The sequence below is a fragment of the Sinocyclocheilus anshuiensis genome, unplaced genomic scaffold (assembly GCF_001515605.1).
Source record: "Sinocyclocheilus anshuiensis isolate Anshui unplaced genomic scaffold, SAMN03320099.WGS_v1.1 scaffold67, whole genome shotgun sequence".
In the NCBI taxonomy this organism is placed as follows: Eukaryota; Metazoa; Chordata; class Actinopteri; order Cypriniformes; family Cyprinidae; genus Sinocyclocheilus; species Sinocyclocheilus anshuiensis.
The window spans coordinates 654,026-681,370 of NW_015552546.1; the positions used below are offsets into that span (position 1 = coordinate 654,026).

The window sequence follows — 27,345 nt, forward strand, 5'->3', positions numbered from 1 at the left end:
CCAATATCATAAATTTATTGAAGGAAAAAAAAAACACCATCACCCAAAAAAGGACACTTCAGAGTGTATACGGGCAAAAAGGGCATGTGCTCTGCACAGGTTGAGCCCTACCTGTGCACGTGCCTGACCCCAATAAACTTTTACAGCACTTCCTCTCACACATCAGACACTGACAACTGTTTCCTTTTTTAACAGATCGGCGGAAGTTTACACAAATATTTCAAAGTGACGTTTTGGTACACAGAACTCATAAAAACAATAAGATAGTTTGCACACGTAATCAAATACTGTCCAACTAAATTATGAATACACGAATTATTTTTCGAAAATGCATTTGCAGTATGATACAACAGCGTTATTAATCGTCCATCGTGTGAAGCCCATAATTAAAGACGTTAAGAGTGAATTGCTCATGCTACTACATTATTGTTGAAATTTGTCATTTAGATAATGAGACATATGATGTCAGTCACCATATGCGCCGAAATCATGTAATCCAGGCCCATGTCAAGCAAAGGACACAAGAGCTTTGCCCGCGTGTACAAAATGCAAATTTTCGATTGGCTCGTTCTACACTCAGGCTCCTTTCCTGTTTGTTTGACATATTTTAGTTTTTAATTCATGCCTTCTCCGCGCTCGATGTAACTTATTTGAAATGTTACGGAACATTTTAATCTATATATTTCTAAAGATTATGTATGACTGTTAACATTATATACACACTAATCTGAAAATAAAAACAGGCAGCTAGTCAATTTATACTACTGTTTCAAAAGTGCTTTCATTTTAGAATCGTCTCACTCACCTATATTGGAGATTCAATGTAAATTTCCACGCTTCTTTCAATTTCTACACTCGCTTTCTTGACCGTATGGGCCACATTGCGAGTTACTGTGGTTGCTATGTTGCTTTTTACACAAACCCCTCTTTTTTTTTAGCTCTCTTGCCACGTATTTTGAAGTTTTGAGGGTTATTTATGCCAATTGCCCAAAGCAGGACCAGTGAGTGGTGCAGGAAGAGCACGTGGGGTCATTAAAGTGGGTTTTATGGCCTGCAAGACCTGACAAACCCTCAATATATTTACATCATATATAATGTTAACTGTCCGTAATCGCAGCTGTTGGCTAGTCTTATCTCTGAGAGAACGGCTTAGAGCCTGTTAGTGTGGGTTACTCGCGTCAGGGTCTGTATAGTTCGACTCTCCCAAATGGATCCCAGGCGGCTGCAGTAAGTTAATAATCTTGTTTTCCTCTATTTAATTAAATATGTACTTTCCTCCGCAACACCCTCGGGAATTAATCAAGGATGTAATTCAATAGTTCATGGAGAAATTGTGTCAAGTGATGCGCAAATGTGTCCTCATCTGTTCAGTTTTGATCAATTTCAAAGGTCTAGACTCTAGAGTGTACGTTTGTGCATTTGTATATTACTGTTAATTTGGCATTGATATAGAATTATTGTTCTGGCAAGAGCTTCAAATCTAATTCTGTATACCATGATTCTTATGTACTCAAAAAAAAAAAAAAGCATCTTAAAAGCATTGTACATGTGTAAAAACTTTTGCCTTGGATCGTAATTTATATGCCCCTAATTATTTGCGATCTGGTACCACAGAATGTGCGTATATAAAAATACCCCAAGTTTGTACTCGAAAAGTGCTTAGTTTGTGCCTAGGATGCGTATGTTGTGTTAAAAGTGAAGGTGAAGGACTGTGAGAAGCTAAGTGATCTTGTATTGGTTTGCAGATGAGAGCGCAGAACATAGATCTTTAGATCGGACATAATGTGGGGTCATGTGCAGGGCAGAGAAGATGTGGTGTTGTGTGGTGGGGTCATGTACAGGGCAGTGAGGATGGTGAAGTAGAGTCACATGATTAACCAAAAATAAAACCCCGAAATGACTCTAAATTGTTCATAGGCACATGAGAAAGCATATTTTATACAAAGCATATGACATTTTTTAACACTGTTATTTGTCGGTTTTCAACACCGGATATTCAGTGGTCTTTATTTGACAGATGAGGCTCCACTTGACCATTATAATAATGGTATGAAAAGTTTAAGCCATATCTTACTTTATGATGTTGTGCTTGGAAACAGAAGAAGTCAGACTGCTCTGTTCATCCACAATGTTCTCTTTAATCTGTGCACTGTGATCTTTGCTGAGAGGAAACTCCACTGCCATCTTCATACTGCTGTGTTTCTATTCTGTGGAGGCCTGTGATATATTTTGAGAACTTAATTTAAATAAAAATAACCAATGCCTCAGTTTTGGCTTTATGAACTAATTTAGGCCATTTTGCTGTGCAAGGGTTATACTTGTACAATACAATACAATACAATACAATGCAAAAAAAACAAACAAACAATAAATAAATACATTTTAAAAATATGTTTAAGGTTTAAGGAAAGGACATTTGAGTTGAAAATACAGATATAACACTGATTGTTTCATGAGGGTCTGAAATTTAGTATTTTTTTTTTTAGCCATGCAGCTGAGAAATGAAACAATTGTTATAAGGCAGTTTTAATCACAAACTCAAAAGAGTTTTAATCAATAAAACTGTGGATCGCAATTAATGTACCCTCATTTTATGTCTTTTACCATTTCAGTTCAGTTTACCTTTTTTTAAACATCAAAAGAGAGAGCGAGAGAGAGAGAGACATTATTTTGAAAAAATGTGAATATGATAAGAGTCAGATTTGCAAATATTTCACAAAATTACTTGCACAGTTTCAATATCAATCACTGATTGCATTTTGTGGTATCCAAACATAGAAAACAATAGAGTGTAAAGACCAGACCTAGCTCTGTCTTGTAAGGCTGTGTCTGGTTGTAAATACTGCTGAGTTGTAAATTCCATAGCTTGCCAAAGTTATTTCCTCCAGGCTCAAAGAAATGCCTTTTTGTTTTGTGTGTGTTTTTTCCAATTTATTAAAAGCAGTAGGAGGGGTTTTAGCTCATATCAAGGGTCATTTGTAAAATATTGAATTTGATAGAACTTCAGCTAGTATTAAGTTAAAGTTATTATTAAGTTGAAGTTGATAAGGTTACTTGTATAAGCAAGAAATAGCTTAGCCTAAGTGTAAGTCTAAGTCTGTCTTATTTGATATTCTAACAAAAACATAGATAAAATGATCAATGTTTACCAATCCATTGGCGGTAATCAATCATTATTGTTGTGAATTATACACACATGAATGTTTACAATATATTCAAGAATGTTACACCACTTTAATAGTCAATTTCTATACATTTTCATTCATATCTTTAATTTTTAATGTCTATATTTCCCATAAATCAGAAATCTAGAAACATTTAAAGAATGACATATAAAAAAATATAAATATTTGTAATTGTTGCTTTGTTATTATTATTATTTTTTTACATAGATGCCTTTTTCAGATTATGTTGTGTTCGTATTTATGTGTTTACTCAGTTATCTAAGAATAACAATGCTGACAATGACATCATATGAATGTTCTCCACTGTTTTTATCACATCAAAGCAGAAGTGTATAGCTGATATCTGTTGATACCATTTTTGGCTCAGAGTAGGTGCAGGTTTTACTCACTCAAAGGTTGATCGAGGTGGATAATATTCCCTATTGTACACTGACTAGAATATTAATCAATATAATGTTAAATATACAGCATTTTACACAACATTTTTGTGATGGTTTGGAAAATGGTTAGTCATTCAGAGAATAAATGGGTCATGTGGTGTATACTGTGGTACAACCAACCATCACAAACACATTCAGTAAATGTCTGCTGTTATGAAAAAGATAAACATAAACTTTTTATATTATCATTAAGTCTTTGAATACTGTGTCAAAACATTAACTGCCAATAGGGGGCAATAGTTTTATATTCCTCTGTTTTCATCTCTCCCAGTGCGGGTTACTCTGGGTTCAACATATTCTTTTGTCATCTACCAGATTACTATCTAACTTCCCATACATGGAAAACGGCAGCAGTTTCATTCAATACATAGATACCTTCAAAAAGAATGAGTAAATGACAGAGTTGGAAATCATGCCATGGCATACAGAGTAACTAAACAAGGCAATGCTTTCAATTTTGGAACAATTCACGTTCTGTTTGTAGACAGTTCCTGTTTGGACAGGCATTTTAAAAATAGAAAACAGTACCTTTGTTCTCTTTGTGGATAAACTCTTCTTCATTCAGTGATGGATGAGGTGAATGAATGAAAAACTAAATTAAAGTTGGTACTTGGACTGGTGGTTTTCTTAATAAACCAGTGTCAAGGTTTTGATTTATCGAGGAAACCTTTGGTCATGGCAACATGAGCTGCATTTGCTACAATAAAACATTGGTATGTAATAGGAAATACTTTTTTGTATTAAAGAGTCTAATGCAGGGTTTTGAGTTTACATTTGGCTGAAATTATACCATAGTGTTTAGATGTACCTTTTTGTGTACCTTTTTTTTCCAGTGTTGAGCTTGGTTAATTGTACCATTGAGTATATACTGAACATCATAAAAACAGCTATATTTCCCTCTCTATGAATATAATATCGCTATATGTTATTTAATTACATTACTCTTATATTCTTTTCCTTGCTTTAGTATTAAGGTTAACATTCAGGTTAATAATTTTTTGCCATTCATCTCGATGACAAACAGTGGCTGTATGTGAATTTACAGTATGCCCACATTTACATACTGTTAATTTTCTTTTAATACTATGAGGCTGTAAACCAGAAAGAAGAAAACATGCCACATTCTTAAAAAAAAAAAAAAATCTATTCTTAATTGCCACGATAACTTGACCAAGTAGGAATTCATTTTAGGTCCTCCATTGTTGCAAAAATAACTACATTAATCGAGGAAATATTTCTGAAAATAACCTGTGCTAAATACATAGCCTTGTCCTACTTTAAAGGATCATGCCTTTGGACAGTTCACCCTCAATGAAAGACAAAGAGAAGTTGTACTGAAAACATGAAAACATAATTATCAGTAAATATTTTAAATGCAGCTGTCAGATTAATATATGCAACTTTGTATTGAGTTGCAATTTTGGTAGACATATTTCATGCATGATTATTTTTTTTTTTTACTGATTACATAAACTTTAGATATTTACTCAAATATTAATTTAAATACTTACTAGGATAATGAAAGAGTGCATGATTTCCATCACAGCATTTCGATTATTGTAAATCTGTGTCAAACGCTTTATATTGTTAGAAAAGATATCCTTACATGCCTGAAAAGACAAGTATATTTAAGTTATTTATTTTTATTTTCTAAATTGCTTTCTTTCTTTTTAGCGCATGAGGAAATTGTGAACGTGAGGGTAAGGAGGACCTCGTTGTTGCATTGGTAAGTCTTACCGTTATTTTCTTGTTCTAGTATATTCTTGTCCCATCTTGTTTCGCTGCGTATAAACACAGAGGGCAGTGTTCCCTGACAATAGCGGCGAACAACTAGCATATGCCCATGTGTCAGTGGCAAGGAGCTGTAGTTTAAGCTGTTTGTCGTGCTAGTGAGCCAATAAGCTCTCTTTAATATTTTAAAAAATGTAGGCTAGACATAACAATAAATGTTAATACACATCGTCTGTTTATTTACATATGGTGTAATCTAACGCCATATTTTAATATACATTAAAATAAAACTAAATTATTACATATTACAACGTAAAAAACAAATAACAAATAAATAAAAGACCTAGGCTATTTTGTTCACAAAGAACAGACGAACAACAAACTCATAAGTTGATCCCACCTCAAATAATTAATCAATGCTCTAAAATCATATTCATGATTTCTTAACAAAGAAAACTTTCACAATCAAGAGTACGCATATAAAACAAACCTAAATCAGGCTTTAAATGCTTAAGAGTGCAAAAGATAAAAAATAAATAATAATAATAATAATAATAATAAAGGCCTTGTACTTTTTATATTGTAGAACAACTTAGGTCACTTGAACTAACATTGACTCGATATTTAAGACAAGAAATATGCTCCCAAAAATGGAATCATTCAAAATTACTGCAAAGGGCATACATTAAATATCACATAGGCCTAAAATGTCATTCGTTCAAGCGTACACACAATAGATTCTGGTTATGGACCACTGGCATATCCTTCCATCTAAAATCACACCTTCTTTACATACAGAATTATTTTCCATCATCTATCTATCTATCTATCTATCTATCTATCTGTTTCTGGGTGGAATCACCTATATACAAATGAATCATCAGGCAAATTCGCCGGTGGTTATAGCTTTTTGGAAGTCTCTACATTATAACTAGTTATTGAGCTGGTGCAGGATCTGAGGCCATTTATGTGCAGAGGGAATTCATCGCTTTTCGCTCATCAATAACTCCTTGGCAGTGAACTATTGGAACGAGTCGAACGCGAGGGGTGAAATGCGGGTCAGGCTGTCTAACTAATATTAAAATGCGTCCGCAACACTAGAGCAGTGCCGAGTGGGTGGATAGGGGCGTTTTCAGACCGGTGGGGGTGGACAAAAAAAATCCCTATCACATCTGTAGGGTCTCGAAGTAAAATAAAAGACTTGAAATAAGGCAAAACGGCTGTTTCCGAGCATTTCGTTAGTTAAAGAGTTATGTCCTGTCTGTTTGTTTGGTTTCCATATATTTAGGGAAAAATAAAAAATAATTACTTATTTTTCTCTGGTGGGTTGAAAATTGGATTTGAAAATGTGAGCTCTGCTGCTTATATATAGCCTACATGGATTCTAAAAAGTTTAGAATTTCTTTCCTGTTTTTCTACTTTTCTTTGATTTCTTTGTTTCCTTATTTGTTTCGTATCTGTTCCTGTTTAGATAGCCTAGCTAAACTGGAGAGAGAAATGCAGGGCACGGTCTTGCAGGTTACCGGGCGGTCATATGGTAAATAGCGTGCACAATAAACCCCAAGGAACAAAAGAAACTTATTTTTCATCAGTGCTGTCACGTGTCCGCTTTGTGCACAACATGTTTGAGACGGAATATTCAAGTGGGTGCTCCTATGTTTTCGAGATTTAATAGAATTTGATTGTAAAATTATTTATCGTTTTCCCTCTCATGCCCACTCACTCTTTCATGGTCTCAATATCATGTACTTAACCTATTGGAGTGTTGAAATGTGATATGGAAAATATGAAAAAAAGCAGAACTCGTCAAAACACATTTAACCTCAACGAAAAAAATAAATTTCTCATGACATTAATTCTGTCATAACGTAAACAATTTTTGTTGAATGGAACCATGTGTTTGTTGTACATGTGTTTCAAGTGAAAAGGCTAATAAATTAAGTGTTCAATATAAAAAAAAAAAAATAAAAAATAAAAAATCTGATTCTAAATAAATAAAAGCATTTCCAAATCCGTCTTAAGAAAAAAGTAATTTGTTGGTCTCACTACTGATTGTCAAATTTTACTGCCATATTATTTTTGAGCAATTGAAAAATAAATAATTAAAAAGATAAAAAATCAAATGAAAACAAGTAAAACAAAGCAATTAAAAGTTGTATTTTTACGTTTTTTATTAAGTAACGACTAACGAATATTACTAAAAATATATTATTGTACCAGTTCCCTAGATATTAATTCTGACCAAATTTTGTAAATACCAAACAGAAACCTCTCCCCAGAAAATGCTTTAGCTCCTATTCAAGATGGTGAAGAGGTCATAGTCAAACCTGACTTATTTTGTACGTTGAATTCTGTTTCAAAACTTCCAATAGAAGAAAGGCCTGTCAGTAGTCGTCTATATGTACCCTGTAGAACCGAATTTGTGTCCAAAACATGAAAATCGCAAATACGTCTCTACAGGAATACATGGGCGACGTAAAAGCCACGAAAGCCAAGTTGGGTTTGTATTCGTCTCGATCAGAGGCACGTGACTTTGCATGAAAGTCTTGTGTGCTTACTATCATGAGTAGAGTAGTTTGAATGAACAGGACTACTATGAAGACAAACATACTTAGCCAAAATTGTACAGGTCGTAGAAGCGGCCATCGCTGTAAACGTTTAATTTAAAGCCTTTATAGCTTAATTAAACACCAAATCTCCTCTCAACCTCCACATTTTGCCTGAAGTCGTGGAATCATATGTTAACTGTATAAATAGGCTAGAATTTCTAACATAGTTTCACTTGGTTCTTTTATTAACTGTAGCCTATATAAATAATAGGGATAACGACATATTAGACTATGTGCCAATTATCCAGGAAATTTTCTTTGCACTGGCATATAGCCTAGCCTACAGATTAGAGATAAGAGAAAATATGCTCATTCTAATAGTATATTTATTTGCCTTCCTGTTAAGAAGGCTAACTTGCTGTAATAAAAAGCGTGGTAAAATAGCACAGGATAGTGTTGTGTAATTATTAGCCGTAGTTAAGTAGATCCGTTACTGAAGTTTAAATGTGATTTTTTTATTTTGTTTTAATTGTTATATTTTTAAACAGTGTAATTAGCGAAAATCTTTTAGGTAACAGCACATGCACAAGTTAACTGAGAAACATCTCTAGGTGCTGTGGCATGATCTGAGAAGATTTGGCCATTGTGTTTGAATGTGTGAGAGAGCGAGAAAGGGGGGAGAGAGAGAGAGAAAGAGAGAGAGAGCGAGAGAGAGAGAGAGAGGGATAGAGAGACTGAAAGACTTCGCGGACAATGGCGGAAAATTGAAGGTATATTTGCGAAAGCTGTGGTTCCTTATCCGGGGACTACATCGCCCCATGCCATTGGGCCATCGTATCACGTGGTAAAAGTAACTTTACAGGGTTGCTCGCTAGTAGGAGGGCTTTATGGAGCAGAAAAACGACAAAGCTAGAAAAATTATTTTCCACTCCAGAAATTAATGATCATGAGCTCGTATTTGATGGACTCTAACTACATCGATCCGAAATTTCCTCCTTGCGAGGAATATTCGCAAAATAGCTACATTCCCGAACATAGCCCCGAATATTACAGCCGTGCAAGGGACAGTGGCTACCAGCATCACCACCAGGAGTTATACCCTCCGCGGGCAAGCTACCAGGAGCGTCCGTATAACTGTGCAAGCATCCCTGAGCCTGATACTCAAAGAGGACATGGACTGCCTCACGCGGGGCACCTGCTCGGAAAAGGGCAATCTGCCTCATGTGAGCCCCCACCGTTACCCCTGTCTCCTGCCACCCCTCCGGCTGCATCCTCCGCCTGCAATCAAGCCACTCCGGAGCATCCCAACAGCTCAGCTTCTGCCAAACAACCCGTAGTGTACCCCTGGATGAAGAAAATTCACGTCAGCACCGGTAGGCAACTTGAGCGTATTTCTCTTAAGCACTATAAAGCTCGCCCCTCATCCTAACTCTCTCTCTCCGTCTGCCTCACTCCTTTTTACACTCATCCCCTGGCCAGCCCCTGCTACGATAGGATAGAAGCCTTTGAAATGGCACAATTGAGGCGGATTTACGACTAGGCATTGGTAATTACACCCACCATAAATTTTATAGCCGAGGTATACTCTGGGCAGTCGTATCACCATGTGGCTTCTCTTGTTATGAGTGTGCGAGAGAGTGAGAGAGATCTGGGACCAGAGAAAAACTAAGCTTTATAATGTTGCATTAATAATTCAGTGCTGAGTCCAATGTGATTTTAGCCTTATTATAGAAAGCTAACTTTTAGATATTTTAGCCCACCCTCATTTCCTCTGTCGCCACCATTTCTCAATGAAAGACACGCTTGTTTTACCCTATCCTTCCCTCGCTGCTTCTTTTCTATTCTATTCTGTTATGTTATTTCTTTCTTTCTTTCTTTCCCTTTGCTTCTCCTCTTTCCAGTGAACCCTAGTTACAATGGAGCGGAACCCAAGCGGTCTAGAACTGCTTACACTCGCCAGCAAGTCTTAGAATTGGAGAAGGAATTCCACTATAATCGGTACTTAACACGGCGAAGACGTATCGAGATTGCTCATTCCTTGGTCCTCTCGGAGAGGCAAATCAAAATTTGGTTTCAGAACCGCAGGATGAAGTGGAAAAAAGACCATAGACTTCCAAACACCAAAGTCAGATCCTCTTCCTCCACGGGCATTTCCTCCGGGTCCAACACAAGCTCAGCGGCTGGCGTTGTGGCGGCAGCTTCCACCACTAACACCATGTCAGCCTCCGAGGACCTCTCCGGAACCGAGCGTGGCGAGGATATTACAAGGTTATAAGAGAACTATTTCGAGGAGAGATGGGAAGATCAAATGACTGATTATTTATAAAATATAATATATTTTGTTTTCGTAGGTATCTTGTGCGTAAAGGGGGTTCCTTTAAGTCCACAGTTATATAAAATGCATGTTATATAGCATGGATTATTGCGAATACCTATGGATTATTTTTTACGCGAAACAGGGTTTAAAACTGAATCAATATGATGCTTGTTTGTTTTTGTTTTGTTTTTTTCCAAGAGAAATGTTTTGGGCGAAGCAGGAAATGGACATTTTATTCGAATGTTATTTGTGGGCCTTTCTTTGCCCAGCTGCCAAGGTGAAGTGCACAACGAATCTATTTATTTCTCACTTGAGAGAGCTGGTACGGTTTTTTTTTTTTTTGTACTGTAAATGAAAAACACTATCGTGGGTATCGATAGGAAAAAACAGATCTTAAACGTCTTTGTTTTCTTTAAATGTAAATCATGCTGTGGGTTATCTGTCGTATGGAAAGGTTAAGATTTTAAATTATCATTTAGTTTTTGTTGTGATGGCGTTGTGTTTAGGCTATTAACAGCAGATTGTTGTGAGATGCAATAAAACCAGTTTAGTGTATTTGTGCTAATTATATTGGTCAATAAAACGTAAGTGTCTATTAGTTTTACCTATACTTGAGTGACTTTTATTAATATGCAATGTAGATTAAATATAGAAAAAAAAATTCTCTATAATTTTTAACAGGGGATGCAGAGACTTTCATGTTAGTAGTCAGCTGCATATGCAGATGTAGGCCCAAAAGTAAAACAATGTTATCCGTACATTTAAAAATCTACGTGGTGTCAGTGGGGTTGCAGCATTCGTTCTTGCAGAAAATTAATTAGACACATTATTTCTGCCATACAACCTCTAATATCTACAACGCAGTCTCTCACATTTAAGCGCTCGGTTTGTGTGGGTTAGGATGGGTTATGTACCCATCACTTTCTCACGTATGCTTTTAACGTGGCACATAATTCGGGCCTTTTTAGTAGGGACCATATCGCTTTTCATTCCACAGGATGGCTTGTTATTATTCATTATACTGTTTTCAACATGGCTGAAAATGTCTCTAAAAATCAATTCCAGTATTCAAAAATGTCCTGCACTGCTTCTATTTTTCCACTATTGATTTCAAGCGTTATGAAGCTGAGAAACTAATTCAAGCAATTAATTTTATTTTGTGGATAAACTAAACAGTGAAAAATTGTTAGATATTGAGAATGTAAAAATAGGTCTAACAATTTAAATGTGCTTAGTTTTGTTGAGTTTAAATAAAAATAATTTGAAATTCGTTAGTATTTAAATTAATGCTAATTAATCTTGATATGTTCAGTTGCAATATAGTATGACAAGATTTATTACAAAATAACCGTGACTAATCACGATTGCAAAAATACGTGTTATGGGATAGGCTAAATGTGTAAAAAGACCAATGTAAAGAGACAAACGCTGTGACATCGGTCAGCTATGTCCATATTGTTATTTTTAAAGAAGCAATTTGCATGTTGTGAAATATAATCCTAGTACCTCGGTTTTTGAAAGTTCTGATTCACGCCACTCCTCTTTGTTATTTTTAAAAAGTGGCGCTAGATCGTGTTCGAAGCAACGTCATCGCCAAAGCGGATAGTAGGAGCTAGACACACAGGGCCAAAATCTGCACGCTGTGGCCTTGCCAGTTACAATGCTGCACAGAACGCTCCCACATGCAAATTAGTTGAAATTCTATTGTGATGTTTTTGTTTTTTTCTAAATGCACAAGAATATATTAAAATTTAAATATTAGAACACTTAGCGTCTCTATTGATATCAATTCTCGAAGAAAAAAAAAACATGTACAGAAAATAAGGAATGTGTTTGATTAATTGTAAATCGGCCTGACTTGAATGAACATTACACAACGGCTTGCTAAGTGGGGGGCTGAGAAGCACAAAGGAGTGAGTCATTTTAGACCATCAATCAAGTCCGGCAGCAATAGTCAATTGTACTTCTAATTTATTAAGTTGTACAGGCACTAAATAGTGCACAAAAGCGTCACTGCAAAATATGTTTCAGCGGATAGTTTGTCCAAACCTAAATGAGAAGAAAGGCACTGGCCATCGTCTCAGCCTGGCCATGACTTTGGAAAGGCACTTGAAAAGAGTAGGTGCAGAACTGCATTCAGAGACCTTTATGTGACTGAACAGCAGAGAGAAATGAATGTGCACGCCTAAATCGTAGCATCCCGGCAGTCTCTTTCGAGATGCTGTCGCCTCCATGTCGCGAGGCTGAAAAGGTACTTTATTGAAGTTTGTGGCAACTAAGAAAAGTCGAGTTCAATTTGGGGACACATTTTCTGTCCCATTAGTTTCGTTTCAGCCGGGTCGGCCGACCTCTCCCACCCCTTGACCCCATTGGCTCTCTCAACGTGTACCTTCTGTGTGCACCCTCACGGGCTTCCTGGGGTTCCACCGGTGCTCTTGCTTTCATTGTGGGTTTTTGCTTATATTGATGTGCCAATAGAAGAAGAAGGACATCTGAATGTGTTTCTCCTTTGTTGCTTTGCACCGTATGACCTACGAGATCGGTGAACTCTGAGACAAGGCTCTTCTGTAGCGTGCGACCTTGTAACTTTTTCTTTAGGGGGCATCCATTTTCGAGCTGTTAGTGTAGTGCCGGCAAGTCTCTAAGTAATGTTTCTACCTTCACCTAAATGGGGGAAAAAAAAAACATTTTTTTTTATTCTTTACAATTAAGACAAAATAGGCATATAGTTCTAAACAAAATATCTAACAAAAGTGGCCGGAACATGTAGACTTGTACAAATAGATTTTTGTATTGACTATTAAATATTTAATAGCAGGTTTTGTGTTAATCAAACAGGTATGACAGCTTTTGAAAACATATAAAACAAACCTGTTTTCGTGAAACAAACAGCAGTGTAATTTTAAGAATCCTTTTCTCATGGGGAGCGCTGCCATACTGCTGACATTGTTTGATAGATTTCTGACATTCCACGGCAGATGTAAAGCATCATTTGTGTTACGAAAAAGCATTTTAAAAGAAAGAGTATAACATAAATCACGTTTGACTTCTAATGTGCTAAACTAATATTTACATTCATAAACCAAACAAACTGTAACGTTTAGGAGACAGGAGATACGTAGCCTATATGAAGTCATCGCATGTGTTTTGTGGCTGCTTGCCACAAGTTTAATTTTTGCATGTATAAATCTTTATTTAAAACAATATTTAGTAGCTATTCACACACTGTAAAAAGCCACCTTCTACGTGATCTGACCCTTAAAATAACTATTTAACCGAATTCAGTGTGGTTGCTTTAGTCGTATTATATATAGGCTATATATATATATATATATATATACATACATGAAGGACATATAAGCTACTAAACTTTTTTTTTTTTTTACAAGGACTGTTGGCTCCTTGGAACATATACTACAGAAGACTATCTGACTAATATCAAAAAGTTTATGTTAAAATTGTATTTAATTGTAACTTTAATCGTTTTGGTATTTGATGAAGATGATCTTCAGGCACATACTTTAGTGCTCTGTGCTGCAGTGCTTAGGATATTATTTTATTTTGCTGCTAAATAAGACGTAGTCTAATTAGGTAACAAGTACAAATAATTAAACAGTATTATATTAGATATATTTTCCCACAGTATTTGTTGATGGCAATTAAGAGATGCACCGATAGTTGCAAAAACAGTAGGCCTTTTCCAATACCTCATAACTGATCCCAATAACTTAATTTATGCAGAATGAGCAACATTGCGTCAGCAGTTGCACTAACCCCTGTTTTCCAATAAAGTTACAAATCACCCTCTAAAGATCGTCTTCGCTTCTGTCGTACATTATTTAATGATGGTGGTGTACCGTTTCCAAAACCAGCACAGGTCGTTTGTTACAAAATAAAATGTAAATACAACTTTAAATTACAACCTTACAATATGACAAAAGGCTAACTACAAAAATGGAAATGTCTGCAGTTTGTTAAAGAAGTTGTCCTATTGTCCAGTTGCTGTAAGTTAAGAAAAATATTGAATTTATTATTTAAAAAAATGTCTATATTTAAAATTATTTAATATTTATGATAATTTCGAGTGATTATTACTTGTACATTTATAGGCTATATATGTATTTATATAATATTGTATAAATATATATATATTGTATAATATTTACTTCAATAATTATAAATATAAGAATTCAGAAAATAATTCAGTATAATTATAATTATAATATAATTCAATTAATGTGAGCATCATACCAGATGCGATCTGGCAGTGGTTAACTTATAACACTATATCTGCAAGCCATAAAAATCATGGACGGACACGGCCACGGTCCCATCCGCACTGTAGTGAACTGTACCGTATAGGGAGGTGGACATTTCTTTGTATGCGTCCATAAATCAAAAAGATGATTGAGGGTTTGCCCTGCAATACAAGTAGTGAGTGCCACGCTGCACAAAAACTGTTTTGCTTAGGTTTTTGAACCTGCCCTTGCAGGAAGAAGAGGAGGAAGAGACAAGCAGGAAGAGCAAGAAGATCCTCACCTGTCTGCAGAAACGCGCGTTTACCAAACACTTGATAAAAAATGCATTTATTTATTGTTAAACATAAGTGTGGTAGCAAATTCACTGTTTAAGAAATATACACATACATTATCTAATATTTTTAATTTGTCGTCTGTAGTCCTAAATTGTCAGATATTATTCAAATGTTTTTTTTCTGAATACAGTTACAGTTGTTTATGCTTTTATTACTAGTTCATATTGACTTAGTGATTGCAGTTGCACAGTAATGCACATTTTTTGTATTGTGTCAGTGTTGAATTGGAGGAGTTCTCTTTACCTTGCATATACTGTCCGACGAGTGGTTTAAAATTGTCGTTAATCTATACGAACATATTTACGAGGTACTTAGATAACGAGGCTTTCGGGGAACATAGTTTAATTTTAAAGTATCCTAGCACTTGCATAGCACTTAAGATCTGCTTTCGAGCAACCGATCCAGAAACAACAACTCACCTAAATGGGAAGTGAAGAGCTACACTTCGCGTGTGTTTATACTGAACCTGACACTGACACTGACCCGTTAAGATATACAAGTTACCATGTTAATTACTCCACAACACATAAAATTATAATGAGATCAGCTGATTGTTTCTTTCAAAGAAGTAGTTAAATACTAGTAACGAGTCATCTGTGTGAATTGATCTGGTTGCTCTGTAGTTAACTTGTAGGATTTAAATTAAGTTTTTACAACGCACCACTTTTTATATAGCCCTATTTGGGCAAATATTTTGCCTTGCCCATTGGTTTACCTATTCTAATTTCCATAACCATGGCGCTTTTCTTGTACAGCATTTCTCACGATATCGTACTGAAACATGATACACGTTAAAATATGCATCTTTCATAATTAAAAAAAAACTTTAATAAATGAACAATAGGAAATTAGCATTACAAGAAGGAGCCACGTTGTGTGAAGTACTGACGGCATTGTTATTTCGGCTTTTTATTCTAAAATGCATTTTTGTCAGCTCTTTTTGTAAGATAAGTGTCTTCTCAAAGCAATTAAGTTAGTGATGAAATGTGTAGGTTCTTAGCTTTGTTACGAGGTCCTCTGTGTAAACTGAGCTGTGGTGAACGATGCAGAAAGGCTCAGAGTTGAATCGGGGGTCACCATGCTATTTTCCAGAAATGTTGCAGACCTTACACTGAATATCCGCTCGACACATGAAATACATAAATACAGCTCTTGCTCCAGAGATAAGTGTCCTATGTGAGAGTTTAACCATGGCTTTGACTTTTGCGCCTTTTGTGCTTTTTTGCCACATTTTATGCGAAACGAATAACATGAGCGAAGAAGAGTGTCTGCATTGCACTCAACAATCTCCATAATCTTTGTTCTGATGTCTCGCCCCTTAACCTTTACACTCAATATGACCCCAAATGCAATGCCTAATGACCACCCAAACTAAAGCAGACCGAGAGAGGAGACACACGACAGAGAGAAAAAAAAAGTTTAAAAAGAAATTTTTTGCCAGAAACTGAAAAAAAAGAAAGAATTATGACGCAACAAAATATTGTCAAAGTGTACTACATGGGACAACAACATAAATTAACTGCTTTTATTCAAGTCAGAAATATGATTGAATGAACCTAAAACACCATCGAAAGGTAGACATAGCTCCGTCGTCTAGGTTGTGATTTATATTAAGAACAATTTCATCCTACAACATCAAGACACCCCTGAACTGTGCATTAAAAATACTACTAATAATACTTCTTTATCGCAAAAAAACACATAAAACAACACTCCTAATCCAGTCACACGCAAAGCATGCTAGGAACTAGAAATCCATTAGCTAGACCATAAACTTGTGCTAATTGAGAACACGCCTTAACTTCTGGTTAAGTGTTAGACAAACAAGCATAAGTGGTAAATGGAGAAACCCCTTTAATGATAAAAGTATTGGGCGCGTTTTGGGGTTTCCCGAAAGCATGGTAGGCCTATAAATGGATCGTAAAACGATTTTACAAATCATCTTAGAATTATGGGCTATTTTCCCAAAGCATTGTAAATAGTAGCATGTAAATCGTCGTAGATCAACAAGCGTTTTGGAGAAATCGGAGCACTTGCATCGTGAAAAGTCATGAAGTCACCTGCAGGAGAAGGCAAAATTACAGCTAAACCTGATAAAGTTACAATTACTACACTTTAGCAGTACATAATGTGACTTCCATATCAGGATTTATGCAGCATGTAAAAGCTAATTCATTAATTAAACATTAACACAAGACCGTGTAAGTGAAGTGAAAAACCCGTTTACATTTTTAACGTCAATATGCAATTTCCGGTGTTCTCGCACTTTTTCCGTGTTAAATTATTAGTTACTGGTGAAAGTTTTGGCCATTAGTTCTTTGGATCTGGCTGCCAAGCAAGTACTACGTAACAAAGAACAATCTGCTTGCTGGTTTGAAAAGAGTCCTCAACCCATTGCTTTGCTGTAAAAAAATAAAAAAATAAAAATAAACGCAAAGCGTAATTTTATTTAGAATTAAGATTATTTTAACAATAGGATACCTTTTTATTCGTGAAAGTATATTGATTTCTTCCTGGATTACTAAAGGCATAATAGATAAGTGTCTGATGAAAAAGATGAGTGATCTTGTGATCGGTTCAAGTTGCCAGGCAACAAGAGAGTCGCTCACTGAATAGAACATCCATTATCTCTAAAAGTTCCTGATTTTACCGAGTTACCGATTGAAGCTACAATGCGTAACCTGTTTTTATCGAATTAACCTGTAGTCTTTTACCCCTGTCTATAAAGTCTCATTACAATGAAGAATTCGGCGTATAATGGCACAGGGGCAGTTTGTTAATAATGCAAGTCTGAGAATGGTCGTCATATGAAGGGCCACCTGTGAGTATCTCTTTCTCTCTGTCTGTCTTTCTCTCTTATTCTCTCTCAGTCTTCCATACTTGTCTTAAGTTAACTTTTATAAAGGCTACTAAGGAGGCGGAGAAATTAACGTAAGAGCTTAAGGACACAAGTCAGAAACTTTCCTCATCCACAGTCCTAAAACACAGACATCATTACAGGCCACGCACGTTTCCAAAGCAAACCCTTTTTAAAGTTCACCAGTTTGCAAAGGTTACCAAACAAACAATAAATAAAGTATATTCACTCTCACATCACACTGGTTGATACCCTTGTAGCCTAAACGAAAGACTCTCTTGCTGCAACTGAGAAGTTCCCAGTGTCACAGTATAGATGTACAATTGTGTATTGAGGCTTTTGTCCAGTCCTCCGGGGTGTCTGCAATGTGTCTAAACATATGCGGTCATGAGGAGGTCACTAGACGTGCTGCTGCGCCGCAATGATTAATGTCATCTTCTCTATAGAGAAATGGCATTCGTAGATTAACGTTTTCTGTACAATATGGTGAGTGGTTCAACTAGGCATGTTCTATTGGCATAGAATATAATTTCTAGTGTGTTAAATCCTGTTGAAAAATTAAAGACTGACTTTTAAATCCTTGCAAAATCGGAGAACTTTAGCTTAACAGAAACAAAGAACTTCAATGACTTTTTGACTATTAGTCATAAGGTGTTTAGATAAAATGCAATGAAAACGTTAGAAATAAAACACGAAACTATCCTTGCAAAACTGGACAGCTTTAGCTTAAGAGAAATAAAGAGGAAAGTTCAATCACTTTCAGACAATCATTCATAAAGAGAAAACGCAATGAAAACATTAGAAATAAAATATGAAATATGCTTTTCAACATAAATGCAAATAAAACTTCTAGACATATATAGTAGCAGGTATCGTTTTATTTTTGACCTTTTATATTCCTTGAATGTACAGAATACAGAAGTATGCAAAATGTGGCACAGGTGCGAGGAAGTTATGAAGTTAAGCTGAAATCACTGTCAACATGGCAACTTTATATAAACTGTACCACGTGTGAATTGTATTCCTATTTCAGGTTTTCTAATATTATATATTTTTTAATAGTTGACTGAATTCACCTTTCATGACACTGGTCCACTTTACATTTACATTTAGTCATTTAGCAGACGCGTTTATCCAAAGCGACTTACAAATGAGGACAATGGAAGCAATCAAAATCAACAAAAGAGCAATGATATACAAGTGCTCTAACAAGTCTCAGTTAGCTTAGCTTACTTTAAAATGAAACAAAACACTATTGTAGAGCAGTCCTAAGTAGAGCTTATTTCTAAGTTTCAGGAACTCTTGAGAGATCTCTCTAAATTTCAATCGTTTTATTTAGGTTCAGATTTGTTTACAGCAACGCAGGGCACCAAAGACATAAATCTAGTCTTTGCTCTTCAGAGACAGACCCATTTGTATGCATCGTTATAACCAACAACATCCTCTGTTCATTAAAATCCTTTCCTGGATTTACTCTCTTATCTGTCCTATGCCTAAAAACCATTAGGATATTACTAATGTTTATTGAAGAAATTAATCCATAGCGTTGTGCAGAAACAATGAAAAGATTATGATTGTATGAAACGCAAAAGGTCTGCTTGTAGATTTCAATAACATATCTTACATACAAAAGAAAGAAAGAACTATTCACATGGTATCAATATTTGTCTTTCATCCCCCAATACAAAGTTTTAAAATATTTATTTCTCCAAAAGTTGAGGTTATGTCCTCAAGAGTTGGAGTTATGGTAGAGAAAGCAACAGACAGCTGTATGCACACGGCCATTTGTGCATTCCATTAATTTGTTTACTATTTCCAACATTTGCCTCATTGCCGTTTTATCCTCTTTAGAGAGCCCGTTTTTGCAGGAAATGGTTAAAGCGATGTTATTATCGATGTTTTATGCAGCTGTTTGTGGCAACCACAAGAGCGCAGAAGGTAGGGTGGAATTATAAAAGGGTTGACACCCAGAGCGACCGGCGCGCTTTTGTGAGAGAAAGAAAAATGATTTATTGCCAGCAACGTGGTTCAAACAGAGTTCACTGAGAATTGTAGTGTACCGGCGGAGGCGCTGAGTTATGGTCTTGCTGAGCCACTACATCAAAGATTCCTTTTCAGATTTAGTGAATGGACTCAGCGGCATGAGACAAGGGAACAAACTTACTTTAATTAGAAAATTCCCAAGATCACAGGCGACTTTCAAACAATAAGGAAAGAGTTTGAAATATATGAAAGGTACAAGGGGGACCATAAAACCTGCAGAAGAAGAATAAAACCCTCCCTATAGCATCCACCACCACTTCCAAAAATATTAATAGTAATAAAATAAAAAATGCATCGAAATTGTTTAAATAGCATTTATTGAATATCTAATTCATATGTGGTTATGGAATGAGTACACTTGCATTCCTTGCACACTCGGGCGCAGTAATATTTCATGTTAATAGCGCTGCAGCTCGCAGAAGCCGGACTTGTAATATGCATAGTGAATGCTTCTATTTGACAAGGCTTGTGACAGCAATTCACTGAACTCAAAATAACAAATCGTTTTTAGGAAAAGATTGATTTTAGCCTTACAACCGAAGAGGATAGCCCCTTGATATTCTTCTTTAATAAACAGTACATGAATGGTTATGATTTGACTAGTTAAACCATCCGAAATTAAATACAAGGCTTTTAAATTGCTATCATTTTTACCGCCATTTTACACGTCATTGTTTTAATGCAGTCCAAAGTTATCTTAATATGTGTGAGCACTGAGACGACCATTATTCAAATCAAAAACATACCTGCCCATATACTGGCAGGCCTTTCTTTGCGTTTCAGAAACTCATTGAGAGCTGTGTATTATTATAAGCATTCTTTGAATAAAGTAAATAAATAAAAATAAAAAATCCCTGCAAGACAAAGAGTGAATCGTTGAGGCTATCAGTCTTTGTCTTCGAAAATACGTTAGACATGTTATTGACAGTACTGAGTGTCTGAGTAAATACTCAAACAAGACACTGTGGAGAGTAAATGAAAAGGGACTGGTTTTCAGACCTTGTGCACAATTAATCACTTGTGCGAGACAACCGCTGTCCACAGCTTATGTAGCCTAAAGGAAGGGTGATGTCTTTTATGTTCATTTCAGACTGGGGATACTAACTTACTTCAGCGTGACTGCTTTATGTATAATGTTGTCGGCAAGCAGTCGTTATAATTAACAATTGGCTAAAAACGAATCCTTCTGTGTCGATAGGTGTCTGGGAAAAACAGCGATCTGGACAGGTTGAGCGCTAAATAACGTTTTGTAGCAATGACCCCCTTCCCTCCACCAGCTTAGCTTCATGACGTCAGAGGACAAAGGCTAATTCTGTTGCGAATAAAAAGGTTTTGTGATCAATATGTAGTTATTTAAAATGACTTTAAAAACAACAAGTTACCCGACTCCAACAAGTTTCTAAAGACTTCACCATTGCCCTAAAATGTCGTGCTTACGCCAAACCCGGGCTCTTTGTTCATCAGGACGTTGTTTTAAATAGTAGACAATGCGATTAGCTACTACAGGCGATGAACTTGAACGTATTTCTTTGGTTACCCGAGACGAGCAAATAGCCACCTCGGCGACTATTTCCTTACACTGTCAGTGACCAGTGAATGGAAAAACGAAACTCTTATCATTGCACTAAGATTATTTTTGACGTGCATTGTCAGTACAGCACTGACATCCAAAATGCCTTTGTTTGACCACACCCATTGATTCTCTTGATGTCTTTTTCACCAGGTAAAAATGCGCAGAAATCTCAACACACGTCGGAAATTGTATAGAAACGCCATTAGTATTCGACAGATCCATTTAACGTGTGTTGCAATTTTTCTTTCACAGCTCAGAAACGTTGTTTATCCTTTTTTTTTTTTTTTTACAAAAAACGACGATGGAGAAAGACAAACAATGTATGTTACTGAAATATTTTATTAATAAAAAGCACTGCTAAAACATCTACATGGCTGTTTTACGAAAGATTAAGAAGATTTTAAATATATATATATTTAAAAAAATCAATACATGTATGGAGCTGTTGTTACAACTGTAAAGCGTTACAGGAACAGTTATTTAACTATAAGGCAAATAAGTCGATTATTATATAGCCTAATACCTACCACAAGATGACTGATAAGTCAGTCAAGGTTTCAAACATTGTATTATAAAACGTTATCACCGAAATGAAGTCTGTATTCTGCAATCCATTGTGGCAAAACTAAGGAGACGCGATCCCAGACATGCATGTCTTTTCTCTGTCCAAATGGGTCTCTTTCTCCCTCCCACCTCCCAAATCACGCTCTCTCAACTCTGTCAGCACGGTAACAGCCAGGGTAATGTATGCGCCCTGCTCATGGCTTTTCGTCTGTCCACAGGATAATCATTCGAAATTGCAAAATAGTTGAAGAGTGCGGAGGAAAACGGAATCCTCGTTTGGTTGCTTTCCAGCACTTTACAACTCAAACAGCCAGTGCGCGAGGCTATTGGAGGAGGCCATCACGTGACTACATTGTTTACCCTTGTTGGAAAACAACTAAAGACGGCAGTGAGTGTACTTTAATGTCTTTCCTACACCTTGTGTGATCAATTATCCAACCGGAGTGATTAGGGCGGTTAGAGATGCACAAGAATTCGTTTCACGAATTTCATATTAACAATGCTTACTTGAACAAGATATGTTGCAATAAATCTCATGTTTGTTCTATGGAGCCACATTTCTCCCCTTGTGCTCTGCAGGAGAGCAGTTTTGCGTGGAGACAACATGCTGAAGAAAATTCATCAAAACATTATGAAGGCCATATGTGGAACTTTCAAAAACTCTCTCAACATCCCTATTCATCCTCTGCTGGTGTCAGCCACTCCGCGAATGAAACGACAAAATCCTTGGACCGGGCGAATGCAACGGAAAGAGACGAGGGGTGCAAGCTGTCCACTTCCTGCTTTTCAACCAAGAAGTACCCTTGGATGAGAGAGACACATACACCTATAAGCTTCAGCTCCATTAACGTCATGGAATCAGGTGAGAGAACTCGTTTTGGGGCTAAATGAGGTATATTGATTTGTATTGCTTAGAAATAACCACTTAATCTAATCAGTCAGTCATATTTTAGTCGATAACGAATAACAGCTGGGTCAGACTTGGTTCTATGTTAATGTGATTTGTCACTTAGACACTGATGTCAATGACTGACATCATTGAGAACTACAGTTATTAATCAATTATTAGTGTTTTCCTTCCTTCTTAAATAGAAAACGAACCCCTAATTACAGGCAACATTTCAATCTTGACTAATAAAGACTGCTCATTTCCAGTAAACATCCATGTAAGAAGAAACCAAATGTGTCTCAAACTAAAGTTTTATTGTGTTCAGTTAAGGTAATTAATCCATATATATTTTTTATCAGTCCAGTCCATCAAGGTCAATGTGGACACATGGATGGGGCAAAAAAAACAACAACAAAAAACAAGATGGGGCAAATATTATTGTATGCTTATTACTTGCTTTATTGACAAAAACACAATTACAATGTATATATTTTAAGTATAGTAATTTTTGTCTAACAGCACTTACACTGTATGAAAATATCTTCTTCTCAAGTTAAAAATGCATAAGCTGCATAAAAGGGGAAAAAAAGAAGAGAACTTCTAAGAAAAGTAATATTTTCTAGAGACAGCCAGTTGTTCTGTCAACTTGATTAAGTTTAAACTTTTACTAAGGAGCGGAATAATAAAAAAAGTATACAGTGAAATTTTTATATTATCTGAGGCTATGCTTTTCTGGGTCACACAGATAAGACTGCTTCACTTATTTTAACCCAAGCAAAATCATACATTTACACCAGTGAACATTCTATACACATATACAACAATTAATGACATGTTATATATGTGGTATATATAATAACATTATGGCATTGAGAGGTCACTTCTTGAAGAACTTTTGTTGATAGGAAGGACAATGGGTGAAAAAAAACAAAACACACACAATCATTAGGAATCTAACCACAGTAGAAATCATATGAAATGGATAATTAACAGTGATTAGTCTACCAACAGTGGTCTGCCCACAGACAGTGTGCTGGATTCTCAGTACACTGATTTATCACTGGGGGTTTAAACTTGCAGCTGAGCATGTTCAAGGATGTCATGCTACATTTTCATCATCACAGTTTAGGCATCAGAGAGATTTGCTCTGGTATTATGCTATGCAACATGGTTAATACTTTGGGAAGAGAGTTCTGTTCACTATCTAAACCTTGACAGATCTTAGACTTGATGTACTTTAACATTTCTATATATCTGCATACTTTCCAGGTGATTCCAGGTACAGCAGTGGTGAAGTACAGGATAGCGGCTGTTCTAATAGTAAACGGGCACGTGCAGCGTTCACCTCCTCCCAGCTGCTCGAGCTGGAGAAGGAGTTTCACTTCAGCGCTTACCTGTGCCGCAACCGGAGACTTGAAATGGCTGCGCTGCTGAAGCTCACTGACCGCCAGATTAAAATCTGGTTCCAAAACCGTCGTATGAAGTATAAGAAAGATCACAAAGAAAAGTCAATGGCAAAGTCCTCTTACTCCTACCTGGAAACAGGTAACCAGCCCTTTGTGATTAGTGGCAGCACAGTGGATCCTCCAGTGCCATTAAAATTCCAATACCACTATGAGAGACCATCAATGTCTGGTATGAACTGTGCCCAGAGCCACTGGTGAAACTACAGGAAGTCCAACAACCAGGTTCTCCAGCACTAAAACAGCACTAAAGCACGATTCACATCAATGGTGGAAATGACTGAATCCTCTTGGATATGTGAAATGCAAATTCTCCACAAAATATGTACCTGTTCTGTCACTGACCAGTTATTTCCCGCATTATAACTCTCTCTGACATGATTTATATTTAAGGACATTGAAGATTTATTGCCCCTACATGACGATTTATATGAACATTTAAGTTCAATAGCCAAGTTCGCTCTGAACCAGATTACATGTTATCAGCTAGTACATGGTAAATCAGAGTTAGTCTCCACTGTGCATAAACTGCTGTAGTAATATCTTTGCAAAGCGCCAAGATTTATTGCGTACAGATCCAGGCTCACTTGTACAAGTTTATCTCTTGGGCACAGAAAATACCATTTAAAAAGGGCATTCAAGACTTTGAATGGTCATTAACATCCGCTCAACTTTTGTAAGTTCACAACATATTTTTATTGCTCCCAAAATGATATGCTATTTTTCCCACGGCATGTGCTGACACTCCTAACTTGGAATGTTGTTGATTATAATGGCCAGAAATGTTCAAACATTCAACCCATGTTGAATAACGATGTGTTCTCCTATTGACTGAGTTTGACTTTACGCAAAGTTTTGTTTTCCTGTTTATACTGAAAGTACTTTTCATTTGAATCTGAATTCATGGTGTTTTGACTGACAAATGAATAAAGCAACAAAACAGGAAACAAAACACTGTCACAATGCTACGTCATTGTCAGAATTCTTGCTTTGATAATGTTTTGATTTGATTTTTGAAAAGTGTGAACATGCCGGAGTTGCATTGTAAAATATGTTCATAATTCTAGTTCTTACCACTTTTAGTGTACTTCAGTCATATCTGATTAAATGCATGCTTTTTGAAACTGCAAAGTGGTTGCTTCAAACTAATTAAATCCCTCTGGATAGTTAATAAAGGTGAATGTGTTTCATGTAAATGACACTGTTGTCATTCTGTTGTTTTTTAGAGATCTTCTTTGTTAGTTTGGTAAAAAACAACTGAGAGTGAATCTTAATTTAGCTTTAAAGTGCCTCTATGGATTTTACTTTTATACTTTTTGAATTAGGCAATACTGTACTTTGTATTCTTAAAACATAACCTTACATATATGCCTTCCTCCGCCTCCGCCTCCGCCTCCCAACCTCGCAACATTAATCATTTAGACAAGGCGCTCTCTCTCCCTCTCTGTCTCTCTCCCTCTCTCTCTCGAGCAGCTTCACAACCGCTCAACCCACTGGGCCTAATGACAGGCAGTGCACTTCTCTTCCAACCTTCCAACATGCTCTTCTCCAGTATGGGAGCTGAAGCACAGATTTGAAGAAAACAGATTTGGTTTTCTCCTTTTCTAAAAACAGAGCCTATTATTACATTTGTGCAAAATTGGACTACAGCAACGTTAGCAGTGAAGAAGCCAAGGCTTGTGGGCACCACCCCTGGCAGAGTGGGTGATAACTCATTTTGATTAATTATGTTTAATTAGGACGTCGCCGTGTGTCATTTTATAAGCTAAGCACGGAACAGCAAAATCTACCTTTTCAAAAATATTAACTTCAGCTGAAATTTGAACTAATTGAACAATTTCAGTTTGGCCAATCTCAGTTATTCTGCATAAATCAATCTAGACCCAATATAATTAGTAGCCTAACTTAGTAGCCTTGAGTGGTTCTCAACCCCATTCCTAGAGGGTCTGAAACCACTGGCTTAACTAATTTCAGGACTATCGGCAACATTGCACAATTAATCATAGGTTTAACTATATTCTCAACCTTGTTTCCGTTTATAGATTACAATGCAGCATCTGTAATCAAGAGGATGGAAATAGCCCTTCATTCCATTCATTCTGATTAAAGGAACAAATGATTCTGTAATGAATCGTTGAGGCTAAATCACAGAACTAAATAAATAATCTGATACTGTAATTTGCAGATAAGTGCACGAACATATCTTTATACGAGTGGCCGCGAGAGAATGGAACACCGTCTGCGCTGTACTGCTGAACTTACCATTCATCACCACGTGGCAGTGTTCCATATGCAAAATAGGAGTTGGCCTTCTGGTGGCCCCTTTAGTGCAACTAAACGGAATGCTGAGTGCTTTGCTGTACTTAAACTGGATCTAACCTAACATACCGGCTTAGTTGCATCGAATGTAAAACTTCTAAACAGTCAAAGAATATCAATTTAAATGCTCTCAGTAAATTATTGTCTAGTAAATGTATTGCATTTATAAAAATAAAAATATAAATATTGTAAAATAGTATTACACTCTAAAAAATGCTGGGTTAAATACAACCCAGTGCTAATAAAAAAACTATTCTCTGCAATTATCTCTTTGATGAATTGCTTTGTTCCTCTTTTGCGCTCCATTTTTGATAAAAGCATCTGCTAAATGCATACATTTAAATGTAATATATATATATAAAAAAAATGTATATGCTCCTGGAGGAGTACCTTTCTGTATATGTTGTTAATAAAGAATACAAAATATACAAACATATAAGTAAATAGATTATGACACACACAGCATATATATAAACCACAAACTGATTGTATGTATCATTCAGATATTGGTCAATCTAAATGATACATACATGTCCCCCTAATTGTCTATGTTGGATACAAGATGAATTAATGTGAATTATTATTAATACATTATGACTGAATTATCATAACAAGAGAGAAATTCAGTAACTGAAGTTCAAAGGGGCATGAGAGGTTCACGCACTTGTTATTAGACTGACCACTGAACAACATCAGGCCTACTTTTTATAATAGACGGCCTGCAGTGCTTGCGTGATGTAGCCCCCTATGGGAAATCAGCCTGTGAACTAAGAAGGATCCAGATCTAATGCAAACAAAGCACTGTATGAGCTTTAGTTCAC

At 36.2% G+C, this 27,345-nt stretch overlaps 2 protein-coding genes across 2 annotated transcripts; both read left to right on the plus strand.

Moving 5' to 3' along the window:
• Positions 1-8,658: 8,658 nt before the first annotated feature.
• On the plus strand, positions 8,659-10,202 carry LOC107664204 (homeobox protein Hox-C4a). The gene is made up of 2 exons (XM_016454703.1): positions 8,659-9,278; positions 9,807-10,202. The coding sequence occupies exons 1-2, from the start codon at positions 8,846-8,848 to the stop codon at positions 10,178-10,180; spliced, it is 807 nt and encodes a 268-aa protein (XP_016310189.1). The 5' UTR covers positions 8,659-8,845; the 3' UTR covers positions 10,181-10,202.
• A 7,408-nt stretch (positions 10,203-17,610) lies between these two features.
• Positions 17,611-25,327, plus strand: LOC107664206 (homeobox protein Hox-C3a-like). The gene is made up of 4 exons (XM_016454705.1): positions 17,611-17,637; positions 22,072-22,242; positions 22,405-22,715; positions 24,012-25,327. Exons 1-4 carry the CDS (start codon positions 17,624-17,626, stop codon positions 24,404-24,406), a joined length of 891 nt encoding a protein of 296 aa, XP_016310191.1. The 5' UTR covers positions 17,611-17,623; the 3' UTR covers positions 24,407-25,327.
• The last annotated feature ends 2,018 nt before the right edge of the window (positions 25,328-27,345 follow it).